The 13,665-nt window shown below is 34.9% G+C and overlaps 1 protein-coding gene across 13 annotated transcripts in view; it reads left to right on the forward strand.

Moving 5' to 3' along the window:
- Positions 1 to 13,665, forward strand: part of ATOSA (atos homolog A) — an 85,566-nt gene that overhangs the window by 19,561 nt on the left and 52,340 nt on the right. For 8 of the 13 annotated variants that reach the window (XR_009496209.1, XR_009496210.1, XM_059890849.1 and 5 more), the window contains exon 3: positions 7,135 to 7,475. The exons of the other annotated variants lie outside the window; for them this stretch is intronic. Coding sequence is in view for 5 of the 8 variants with exons in the window: in XM_059890849.1 (XP_059746832.1) it covers positions 7,439 to 7,475 (37 nt within the window). In the remaining 3 variants the exon portion in view is untranslated. The remainder of the gene's footprint in view (positions 1 to 7,134; positions 7,476 to 13,665) is intronic. 13 annotated transcript variants of the gene reach the window in all.

Raw genomic sequence — 13,665 nt, forward strand, 5'->3', positions numbered from 1 at the left:
GATGTACTCTGCATATAAGTTAAATAAGCAGGGTGGTTGAGTTTCAGTTTCCTCATTGGTTAAAATTGAGATAATGTATTCATTTTAGAAGTTTGTTGTAATGACATAACCTGAGGAAAGTAGTTGTACCAGTCCCTTAAACACATAATCAATGGCTATTTTTATTCTCTCTAGTTTGTTAGCTTAGGAAAGTGAAAGTGATAATAATGGTGAATCCTATTCAGAGGAAAATTAATTCAGTTTTAGATATATTAGAGTTTGCATTCAAACAGATAGCCAAAAGAGTTCAGTCACATCATTTGGAAACAAGAGTGTATGAAATAGTCTGAAATTAACAAATTTTTAAAAAAATGCAAGTAAACAGTATTAAAGCTTTGAGGACTTAACAAGTGAGTCTTAAAGCTGCATGAGGTTTTCTTGTGTCGCTGAGAGTCGGACACGACTGAGCGACTTCACTTTCACTTTTCACTTTCATGCACTGGAGAGGGAAATGGCAACCCACTCCAGTGTTCTTGTCTGCAGAATCCCAGGGACGGGGGAGCCTGGTGGGCTGCCAGACGTCTATGGGGTCGCACAGAGTCGGACACGACTGAAGCGACTTAGCAGCAGCAAACTGTTTTACTTTACTAGATTTTGTTAATATTCTTCAAAAATTTTAAATGCAGGACCTGTCATTTGTATGACTATTGGCATAACTCAAATTTATGGCTAGTGATAGCTAGCTGTAGGGGGGTGGTGATGATGGTTGGGGGAGACAAACAGGACTTGGAATTAGACCTCTGTTAGATGATTCTGTTTCTTCATTCTTATTTCACAGTGTTGTGATTGTCAAAGGGTCGAGTAAATGTAAGATACATTATCTCCATGGAAATACTTTTACTAAAATATCATTTTATCAGGATAAAAAATTCTTGTTTCTGGACTTTTAAGACTGAATCAAACATACCCTTCTTTATAATAGTGAAAGATTGACAACATCCCAGACCATGTCTTTAAAGAAATATGGGTCTAGGTAAAGGGGAATCCATGTGTATCCTGGCATGTATTTTATTTAAGAATGATGATAGTATTTTTATTAAGACCCAAATAGTATAGGATATTAAAAATTAACTCTTATTCCTGGTCTTGATACTTATTAAATGTATCTAGTGTGTAGATAAGATATTATTAGAGTGTTTGTCCAGTAGCTTAGATTATAAATAACCCCTGTTCTTGCTCATTTTAAACAATGTAGTATGAATGATGCCAAAAAAACAGGCTAGAACATTTTCTTCTCTCCAAGATCTTAGATTTTGTAAACAAGGCTCTGCTCCTAAAACTAATCTAGGTCATCATAACCCCAAATCTTTTGAAAGATGACAATCTCAATTAAGCCTATTAGGTTCTTTTTATTTATTTATTTTTTCTCTAATTTTATTTTATTTTTAAACTTTACATAATTGTATTAGTTTTGCCAAATATCAAAATGAATCCGCCACAGGTATACATGTGTTCCCCATCCCGAACCCTCCTCCCTCCTCCCTCCCCATACCATCCCTCTGGGCCGTCCCAGTGCACCAGCCCCAAGCATCCAGCATCATGCATCGAACCTGGACTGGCAACTCGTTTCCTACATGATATTTTACATGTTTCATTGCCATTCTCCCAAATCTTCCCACCCTCTCCCTCTCCCACAGAGTCCATAAGACTGTTCTATACATCAGTGTCTCTTTTGCTGTCCCGTACACCGGGTTATTGTTACCATCTTTCTAAATTCCATATATATGCATTAGTATACTGTATTTATGTTTTTCCTTCTGGCTTACTTCACTCTGTATAATAGGCTCCAGTTTCATCCACCTCATTAGAACTGATTCAAATGTATTCTTTTTAATGGCTGAGTAATACTCCATTGTGTATATGTACCACAGCTTTCTTATCCATTCATCTGCTGATGGACATCTAGGTTGCTTCCATGTCTTGGCTATTATAAACAGTGCTGCGATGAACATTGGGGTACACGTGTCTCTTTCCCTTCTGGTTTCCTCAGTGTGTATGCCCAGCAGTGGGGTTGCTGGATCATAAGGCAGTTCTGTTTCCAGTTTTTTAAGGAATCTCCACACTGTTCTCCATAGTGGCTGTACTAGTTTGCATTCCCACCAACAGTGTAAGAGGGTTCCCTTTTCTCCACACCCTCTCCAGCATTTATTATTTGTAGACTTTTGGATCGCAGCCATTCTGACTGGTGTGAAATGGTACCTCATAGTGGTTTTGATTTGCATTTCTCTGATAATGAGTGATGTTGAGCATCTTTTCATGTGTTTGTTAGCCATCTGTATGTCTTTTTTGGAGAAATGTCTATTTAGTTCTTTGGCCCATTTTTTGATTGGGTCGTTTATTTTTCTGGAGTTGAGCTGTAGGAGTTGCTTGTATATTTTTGAGATTAGCAAGGTGAAAAGACAGCCTTCAGAATGGGAGAAAATAATAGCAAATGAAGCAACCGACAAACAACTAATCTCAAAAATATACAAGCAACTTCCTACAGCTCAACTTTAAGTTCTTTTTAATACTGCAAATTTATGAAGTGTTTTAGGTCTTAAAAACACAATATGTTTGGATTGTATAGTCACTTGGCTTATTTGTACCATGCGATAATGAATACAAATCACTGGATAATCATTTCAGCAATAATGATCACTGGAAATCTCCATGTGAGTGGAAATTAATGTAGCCTTTTATGGCTTAATTTATCCAATACTGACCTAACAGCATAATTTTTGAATAAATATGGATTTAATGAGAAAAGTCATAAATTTTCTTAATTCCTTAAATTGTAAAATTTAGTTTTATTTAGTCTTTCTTGCAAAGTTAGTGAGTTAGTGAACTGTGAAATGTGTTGTTAAAGTGACATTATTTAACAAACTAAAAATGTCAGTGTCATAAAAATCTTTCTGTGATAGTCAAGATTTAAATTTTATCCCTATTGATATTAATATGGGATACTACTAATGTATTATCCTTTTATTTGTTGGTGTGTGTGTATGTATGAATGTACATTTGCTGTTTAGCAACATATTTATAGAACTGATGTTTGCAAAAGAAAAGAGGAAACTTAAATTGCTTGAGAGCCTGGCGTGCTGCAGTCCATGGGGTTGCAAAGAGTCAGACACGACTCAGTGACTGAACTGAACTGAGAGCCAAGTATTGGGCTAGATGGCTCATAACTCTAGAGAAATTATTACTGCCACTTTACAGATGAAGAAATAGACTCAGATAGCTTAAATCATTTGACAGTACAGCTTCTTAAGAGGAAAGAACTTGAACCCTAGACACGCTAGCTCTTCTCCATTATGTCTTGCTGCTTTAAGGGATCTTTTCAGTAATTAGGTTGTATTTTGTGCAAACATGTTTACACTGTTAACCCCTAGAAGACTGACTACCAGTGATGACAATATCCTATTTGTGCTGTTTTTCAAAATTATTGTATCTTGTCCCATTTGATCCTTACAACATACCAACATTGCAGTCAAAAGAAGAAGAAAAAAAAAATATTTCTGATTTAGAAATGAATAATTTCAGAGAAGTATTTAAGGTGGAGTTTAGTCTAGAACCCAGATCCGTAGTTCCTGGTTCAATGTTCTTTTCTACCTCCTTTACTTTCTCTGAATCAGGTATGTGATCTGTGATTATGAAGTAGTGAAGTTCACAGATTGAACCTTTTATTGTGTCCTTAATGTAACTATAGCCTGGCTCCCTGTTTAGCAGTCAAATCCTGTTTTTCTGTCTTGTAAGTAACATCAATGACAGTTCTGAGGTGTAATGGGGCTGTAGTGGTGGTTATTGAATGAGTAATAAATAGAAAAATGTTAGCTTGAGATTTTTGTATTTCAAGTTTATTCTTATATGATGCCATATTTGTCTTATGGAAATATAATTATGAAAGGAATTGTTAAAAGCACACAGATTTAGGAATACCTGTTTCCTGGCTTTGCCCACTTAGTTTTGCCTACTTGAGCAGGTTATAAAGCAGTTTTCTCATCTGTGAGAATAGTAACTATCAGAGGAGATGGGCATGTAAAGAAATTAGCACTATGCCTGGTCTATGGGCCTACATATATAGTGATGGTGGTGGTGGTTTAGTCGCCAAGTTGTGTCCGACTCTTGTGATATATATATAGTAGCTATGTAATTACCTTTGAAGGGTTCTTTTTTCTTCTAGCAATTTATCTTTTTTGTTTAAAAACTATCCAAGCTAGCATGGTTATCTCTTAAAGAGAGATATCTTAAAAGATATCTTAAAAGATAAGGTATCTTAAAAAGCTTCCTCGATGGCTCAGTGGGTAAAGAATCTGCCTGCAATACAGGAGACACATGAGACGCAGGTTCAATTCCTAGGTCAGGAATATCCCCTGGAGGAGGAAATGGTAACCCACTCTAGTATTCTTGCCTGAAAAATCCCATAGACAGAGGAGACTGGCGGGTTACAGTCCTTGGGGTCACAAAGAGTAGGACAGGACTGAGTGACTAAGCACGGCATCTTAAAAGTAGATAGTTCGATTGTTTCTGCTAACAGAGGACTCGGATTATGTGAAACAGTTAATATTTCAAATTTTTCCATTCTGTATTTGGAATATGTAGCTTAAAAAAACTCATGGGAGATCTGCTTCCTACTTATTTCCTTAGATTAGTATAATATAGATAATTTACACTTCTTGAACTGGCCCATTTGGAGAACACAATTATGACCATACTGGGCAAAAAGGGTTTCTTTTCCTGGTTGAGGGTTGAGAATTGAGAACCTGAGACTAGTACTTAGTATAGCATTTTATTGATATATTATTCAGATTTTTAACTTGTTGACTGTTGAGATTATTTATAGCATTGTGTACCACAATGAACCAGGGGAAAAAGCAACCATTCTTCAGAATTATATAAAGTGCCATTTTGAAATTTATTTATCATTTTGAAAACTGGTAGCAGAGGAAGCATTTTGCTAAATAAATCTCTTGGTTGCATTTTACTTTTTAAGGTGGCATGTCTCTTCCAGTTCATTTTATTCACTTGTAATTACATGCTTCTGATTAAATTTAGTATTTTTAATAAGTTCTCTTTGAATATGTTAATAGTTTTAGATTATAGAAACTGGCTATTATTAGCCTTTAATTAAAAATTTTAAGAATTTTAACTGAAAGGAAGTATTCTAAAACAGTTTAGAGATCATATATTCTTTTTTTCAAAGATATAGGAAGAAGTTAATTTTGAATTATGCAATTATTTATCCAAAATTTTTTTTAAATCTATTTTCTTTGGTTCTAGTTGTATGACTTGAATAAATGTTTGGAATTGATATTCTTATTTAAACTTGCTCTATTTAACTTTGCATGGTTATGAAATCAAATAAAGTAGTATATGGAATATAAATCAGTCATGGTGCTAGGTAAGCAATAATGTAGATAGTTGTAGTATCTCCCTTCAAAGCACTTACAGTGTGGTGGAGGAGAATGTCCAACCAGTCATTTTGCAAATAATTATTTAACATTTTGTGAGCTAAGGACTAAGAAAAAAGTATAGAGAGACGGAGACCAGGTTCAGAAAGCTGCCCTGGGGAAGAGAAATTTAAGGGAGACTTATCAGTGGAAGGGATTGTGGGAGACCACTCCAAGCAAATGAGGAATAGAATTTGCAAAGGCTCTTAAGTTTTGAAGAACCTTAAGAGCCCTTAGTAACCAAAAAAAGCAGTCTGACTAGCAAAGAGCACCTTTTAGCCTTCACAGTAGTCCTGTGAATTAATTCCATTTTATAGACAAGAAAACTGAAGTTCAGAGTAGTTTACTAATTTGTATAGGATCTTACTGTTTTTAAATGGCAGATTCATATTTTGAACCCAAGTTGGTCAGCCTGACTCCAACATCCTTGTTCTCTCTACTCTGCCATTCTTTCTCTGAGTCGCTTATCTCAGAGGTTATTGTGCTCCCAAACACATCTCTCTCGTTATTTCTCAGAAGGCTTAGCAGCTCTCCTTCTGGCTAATTGTTAAGCCAACGATTGGGTTCTTTCCTTATACTACTAAGGTAATAAGGTTTAACTCTTACAGGTTATATCTCTTACTTGTATTCTGTAGAACTCCAGGGATCCTGAAAGCTTTTTCAAGGGTAGGAATTTTGTAGATTCTGGGACTAATATGAAACTGCAGTGTTGTTTGTAGCCTCTTATTTAAAAATAGCCTCATGGTGCTCATGGGGTGCTTTAATAGTGCCAACATTTCCATCAGCCTCTCTGCCCTATCCGCAAGACACTCCACATAAACAAAGATCTGAGTAATAAATAGTATGCTTCTGCTGTTGCCTCTGCCTACTCTCTCCTGTATAGAAATCCTAATGCCACCACTAATAATGCATTTTATTGGAAGAATGCAGATTTAAAGGATTCCATTGCTTTAAAAGTTTGAAAAACACTATCCTAGTTTGTGTGAAGTTCATGGGAAATATTTCCTAAATGAGAAATTTTTCTGATTCTTCATATCTGTTTATCTGCTACTACCTGCATTGACTCCCCCAAACATTTTTCCTAGAGGGAAAAAAATTCCTGAAAAATAAATTTAATTCAGACTCAGTGTCATTGTTTTATGTTGTCATTGTTTGTATGAGAAGAGATATTTTAATGCAGATACCTAGTTAAATCTTTTATTGTCAGAGTTTACTGAGCAATTTTTTCTAAGCAACCTGTTAACCTCAGTTTGTCTTGCCCTCTTAAAAGACACTGCATAAATTTGAGGGAGGACTATTTTTAGGTCTTGTCTTGTTTTAACTAACTAATCTTGGTTTTCTTGGAATTTGTGAAGTTTGTTGTAAAGTAATTCATAGTTCTGGGTAGACAGAGGTTAATGCTTTATCCTGATTGTCCTAAATTTTTGTATTCTTTGTTTACAGAGGGTTTCACATGGTAGAACCTGATTTACTTGAAATGTGAAGTAATAAATTGATTCCCTCCACCACCCCTTTGTCCTCTGTTTTATGTGAAACACCGACTGAAGTGAATGTTTGCCCTATGAATTTCTCTCCATTTTAAAAGTACCCAGAGACGCACATTTTAGGGACTCATGCTAGAATACTTTGTCATTATCGTCACACCAATCTTTCCTTTCACGTTGCCTAGACACAGCTGAGTTGGTAAGAAGAGCAAAGACAACAAGATAGCGCTGCCAAGTAGAAGGGAAGCTGTAGTGGACCCAACGAGCAGGGGCGGCAGAGCACACCCTCCATCCAATCAGCTGTGAGTGCTGTTGCTATGTGCGCTCTTACTCTGCTGCCTTTGTGAAAAACCTTACACAGAGCGAAGCGAAATCAGCACCCACGGCTGAACATTTGTTTTAACCACTGCAGACATCTGGATCCCTCAGTTACTGACTGTATAGCTATTGACAGCCAGAAGGCAACTTCTTTTGTACAAGGATTCCAGTATGGTTTTCAGTGGAAACAAAGGGCTTCACAGAGAAGGTGTGTAATGAAGTGTTTTCAACGGCTTTATTTTTAAACTTCCAATTTTCAGTAGCTGTTTACAGTTGCAGTGTTTGCTTTGCGTGGATTTTTAATAAACAGGTCTAGGAAAATGATCTCATGTTGAAAACCATTGAACTTAGAGAATTTTCTTTACCTTCAAATAGCCTGTTTTCTTTGAACAGCATGGCTTAAAAGATTATTAAAATGCTCATCTGAACAATGAGGGAGAAAAGAAACCAAAATACAATGTGCTTACTTTAATGGGGGAAAATATGACAAAAACGAGAAAATTGGGAAGAGAAAGAGGTTTAGACAGAAGTATTAACTGTACTTGGGTGCGGGAGGTTTTTGTTTTTGTTTTTTTTAAATAGAAGCTCTTAAGGAGAATGTATTTTATAGAAGTTACGTATTTTTAACTGAAATTCATTGTTTCTGAATTTGAAGAGATTATCAGAATTTAGCTTAGTGAGAATTTTGACATAGTTTTGATGTTCAATCTTTCTATAAAGGATTTCTGAAGATGCAACCTCAAATTGTATAAGCTCTTAATTGTTTGATCTGTTGGCTAGTTCTTCTCAGTTCAGATAAAGTATAGTAGTATAATCAAAATGCAGACAGTGGTGTGTTCTACTAAATAAATGTCCATATAGAAAATTGAAAATATAAAGGATTTTGCAGACAAACTAGAAATGTATAAGATACTATTTTTAAAATTAAAGTAAGCCTCAATTAAATGTAATAATTCCTTATCTGACTTAGTTAATACTGCAGATATAGTAAAGTCTTATTAAATTAAACCTCACCAATTCAGTATTTGTAATAATTAAACAAAATATGGGTTACAGTTTACTTTTATGAGATCTGGAAAAACCAGTTTATCCAACTAATTACAGGCAAGTTTTAAAATATCTTAAACAGAAATCTTCACGCAGTTTCAAATACTGTGAAATTATATCTTACATAGTTGATTTAGCTAATGATTCTTTTAAATTAATTAAAGCAGAACAGAATATTAATTAACATATTACCCATTTATAAACAGTTTTCTTTTGTTTATCTACTTTCACCTGTAAGTGGCTCCTTTTTAATTCACTAGGCAATTTATGTCTGAGTAAAATTAGTATAATATAAATTCCAAGCTAATATGCGAGCTTTATATTTTATCTCTACAAATGATATATTTTGGAATATGATTGGTTTTGACATTATTCTCTTCAAGAAGTGCTTGTAATTAGGGAGGGTCAGCATTATTTGATAAGCCAAGAGGGCTCTTTTTTCCTTGAAAAGAACTCAAAATATATTTCATGCTTTTGTGCACATTACTGACCATTTTTACGGGTACATGTATATTTAGAAAGGTATTTTATGTGAACCTACATATTGCTAAACTTAAAAAAAATCTGGCATTTCTTAGTTTTTTTCAGTTTGTTATATGTAGCCAAAACTTGATAGGCATTATAAAAATTATGGCAAAATTAAAAAAGCTATTATATACTTTGTACTTGCTAGCCTTCATGATATAAAGCACTCATTTGCAGAAGAGAAGCTGGGGGGGGGCAGGTGGGCAGGGATGGGAGGCAGAGGGTTGTTAAATGGGCCCAAACTCATCAAATATAGCTCTAATCCCATGGAACTCAGTCTAGTTATTTCCCTTTTTTGAGCTATCACTCTCATCAATTACTCATTTTATTTTTTAATTATACAACCACAGAAACCAAAGTGTTCCTCGTATTGGTTCCCCATCTGCTTGGTTTATTTCTTAAGAGTTAACAGACTTTCCAAGAGAAGGATGATTTCATTCATATGCTGCAAAAAAAAAAAGAACATGATGTTGGCAAGAAATTTAGATCTGCTTCTGTGTCACACAAAAGCCTTGCCATTGTGTTGTAGGAGGAATAGTCTTGGCAGAATCCTAGATTTTATTTCTGGGCTCATCACCTAAAGATGGTTCTTATACATCTTATACATGTGAGAGTTCCTGTTCAGTAACAGAATCTCAGGGTAATAACTGATTTTTTAAAATCTGGTCAAGGTGACATTGCTAGCATACTTCAGCTCTTTGAATTTATCTGTTATTTGACGATAGAATTTTAATTGTCTTATTCTGTGTCAGATCTTTCTGACTTTATTTGTTTGTACTTGTAAATAGAAAAATACTTCAGTTCTCAAAAGTAGTGATTTCTTTTTTGTCTTAGCCACTTGATAGGATAGCAAATAGAAATTCTCATATTTATCAGATGCAGTGTTTTCTGTAACAGATTTTATTTCAAATAAAATATTTTTAACTTTTAAATCACCAGGCAATAATATAGAATATGTAAATAGTATTTCATTTATAATTCTTCAAAAAATTTCTCTTATTTAGAATTTCAGGTTAAGAAGGGGTAACAACCCAAGTATTTCTTTTTCTTTTGGTCTTTTGTGAAATCTTTTTTTAAAAAATAATTCCTACAGCAAGTATTATCCCCAAGTGTGTGATTCCTACATGTATGCTCTAAGTATTGTAGCACTATATGCAGTATTTCTTTGACTCTTCCTTGCAGAAATTCCATTCACTTACTCCTGTTCTGAACCCAGAAAAGATTTGATTATTATAGTCAGCTAGGCGAGTCAGTTTTGTCTTAATAACTCTTGATCAGACATTTTCATATAGCAGCAGTGCTATTATGTAAACTGTATTGCTTTTGCAAGAGTATAATCTTTTTAAAAAAATCTTCAGATGCCATTGTATCTAATATCAGAGACCCAAGTTTTAAAAACACAGTTGTTTGGAGTATTACTTGAATCTGATTATATAATTCTTTGTGATGAGGCTGAGTTATTAAGCTATTACTTGATAAACTGGAAATATTGCCTTGTTTTCTTCGCTGGTCTCAGTTTTACTCATTCAAAGACTTCTGAACATCAAAGGATTTGAATTATAAGGTTTATGATAAGCACAGGAACATTAAAATTATAAATTACAGGAGGTAGTCAAGATAGAGTAGAAAAAAGAATTGGGTCCTAAGAGTCATATATAGCTGTACCTCGCATTTTGCTGTAAGCTTCTTGTTATCCAGAGTATGAAAAGAAAACTCTGCCAGTTATTTGCAATCCCTGTTATTTATGTAACATTTTATTGCTAAATATTAGCCATTCTCTTTTCTTTAAAAATTATTCTACATTTTTAAATTCTGATGAGAATTTTAAGTATACTATAAATATAATTTTTTATATTTTTCTTCTAAGTTTCACATATTCAGATATACTTTTATGCAGAATCTCAATCTTCTAAGATACTTTATGACCCAGAAAGTCTTCAAAACTTGGGGATTTGGGCAGAAGAAAGGGCAGAGCTGGACTTCCTGGTAGTCCAGTGGTTAAGACTCCGAGCTTCCAGTGCCCCCACTTAAGGCCGAGTGAGTTCAATCCCTGATTGCGGAACTAAGATCCCACATGCCTTGCTTGGCATGGCCAGAAAAACAAACAAAATAGAAGAAGATAGGGCAAGGCTGATAGGGAAGTATGTGACTAAACCTCTGAAGAAAGATAATGGTCAATAATGGCAAGGAAACAATGAGTAAATGGGAAAATAAATGAAGTCAAGGAGGCAGAAAAAAATTTATTTGATACAGTGTTATTTTTGAGGGGTGTGTGTGTGTATGTATGCATAAAAGTTCCCACCAGTGCTGGGCTGACTGACTAGAGCTGGTAAATTCACCAGGGATTTGTTTACTGGGAAGTAACTTGTTTCTGACTTTTCTTTTAAATTCCTCAACTAGGTTGTGATAAGGATGACCTTGTACTTACCACTCATTAATGACAAGGGACAAGTCAGCTGTCTGGAAACCAGAAGTTAAATTTTATCACATACATGATGAATGTAACTGTTTTGAAATATAAGAACTTACAGAATAAAAATCTGGTGATATAGGGGCTAAAATGTAAAAACTCAAAATTCCAAGCCAAAATGTTCAGAAAATGGTCTTTTGTCATTTTAATAAGTACACAAAATTTCAGGTTCTTTTTCAACTGATCACATTATTTTCATTGCTTTGGGTAGTGATAATTTTATGTTATTTTGGGAGAGAGGTTCAATCTGGTTCCCGTCCTGGTTTTCATATTTTAATCAAGTGCTAAGATTTTGTGATTCTTACATAAACATATTTAGTCTTTCAATTCAGCTGAAGATAAAGTTTAGCTTATTGAAAATTAGAGAACCAGCAAATGTAAAGAAAAGACAATCTTTTACTGGTTTACTCCATTTTTTTCACTGTCAGTGCATTCAATGGTACTACCTAAGTGGCTTCTGCATTGGATCCAGAAATTATTTTACATCTAACAAAAAGGGTAGGAGAACCTTTTTAGAAATACATTTCCTGGTTTTACCTGACTGCATTGCATTGGTGTGTTTGTTTACCTTAAATCATTTTTTCTGAAAATATCCACATAGAAAAAGAATAAAAAGATTGCTCTATGTCCTTGTTTTATATTTTGGGTACTGACCCTTTTGAAAATCTGATGAAAAATATCAACCCTCTTGCTAGAAAAAATGCATCTATGTATATACATAGATAATTCTGTGGAAAATAGCCAAAGGTTCATAAATTCTCTTAAGAAATCTTATTAGACATAATTTGGTTTTAGTCAGAGAATAAAAGCATTAATTTTAGAGAATTGAGGTTTAAAACAGATTGGATAAGAACTTCAGGATATGAATGGAAGCAAAGTATTAAGTAGTGAGTGTGCAGTGCTGTTTTGTCACTTTTTGAGGAGAGGGGAAATGTTCTAACATATACGCCATACATTCGTACTCTTGCAGATGGATTTGTTCTGGGGAGGACCCCACATTCCTGTGCTGACTTCTCTATTCTGGATGAGCTTCTGATAGAGAATCTAGTCAAAAGGACCAGGCCGAGAATGTGTAATATCTAGATCTGAGGACCTACATATCATCTCTGAGTTGTAGGTTGAGATTACAGGAAATCTCAAAGACACCTCCTTTGGCCTTAGACTTTCACCAGAATGCTCTTCCAGAAATTGCTCTGTGCGAGAGATGACAGACCCACTGCAGTGGATGGTACCTAATTCCATCTTTGTTCTAGAGAACTGAGCAGAACTGATCTTAGTGTATGTGCTCAAGTTTTCAACTCTTAATTAAAAACAATTCTACATCCACTTTTTATTTCTGCTGGAGTTTTAGGATTCACACATACCAACAATCAGTGGAAAATACAAATGTTGAGGGTGCTTAGAAGGAGTCATGCATGTGGTAGAGGGAAGGAGATTGAAAGGACATAGTGTATTTTTGGGGACCAGCCTATGTTATAACCATATTCCCATGAGGTAAAAATGTAAGAAAGACTAAATTAGGTTAAGCTTGAGGATAATTTTGGAAAGCTATGTGCCAGTTATCTGAGTTTAGTAAAGCTGGAACAAAACAAAACAGCACTAGAATAGTAGATGGTTGCTTTTTTAGCACAGGGTCATCTTTTGAGTGTAGAGCTAAATCTAGAACTTGTGGTTTTGGGAGAAAGGACTTTGTTTCCTTTTGTGGCAGTGTTTTCTCAGCTTTTCCTCCCCTGCTTCTTTCTGCATGTGGTGTGGAGCGATAACACCCGTATGATCAGAAATATTCCCACAAAAGACAGTCGAAAGGACAATATTTTCTACTTTAGTATTTTCAGGCCCTGAAACAGTAGCGAATTAGGCTTAATGATTTACACAGAGAACAGAGAAATTAGAAAATAAGATCAGTGCAACTAAGAAAGAAATGAATAAAATCTATATAGCTCTGTTTGTGTCCATGTATCTGTGGTGTATGGCAAAAAGCACAATCCTGGTAACCTGAACTTAAGGAGGCAAAACAAATGGACACTAGTAAATTTTGTCAATGACGCTGACAGGTTCTAATTGTTTCGTTTTAAATATTAAGACTTCTGGGAGCTTTCTCTGATATCTAAGATTGAGTTCCCACCTAACCATTCCCATAGCACTGAAATATACTCCTGTTATTTATCAAGCATCACCCTGAATTAGCTTTACCTGAATGTACTCCACAGGACTGTCCTCTGCTTGAAGGCAGAACAGCAGCTGATTCTGCCGTTGCTTTCAGGAGACGAGCTGGGTTTCACTTGAATTTTTTGACACATAGAGACTTCATTTTCCACTCTTACCTTTGAGCCAATATTTAAATTGCTTAAAATTT

Source organism: Bos taurus, chromosome 10 (genome assembly GCF_002263795.3).
Source record: "Bos taurus isolate L1 Dominette 01449 registration number 42190680 breed Hereford chromosome 10, ARS-UCD2.0, whole genome shotgun sequence".
In the NCBI taxonomy this organism is placed as follows: domain Eukaryota; kingdom Metazoa; phylum Chordata; class Mammalia; order Artiodactyla; family Bovidae; genus Bos; species Bos taurus.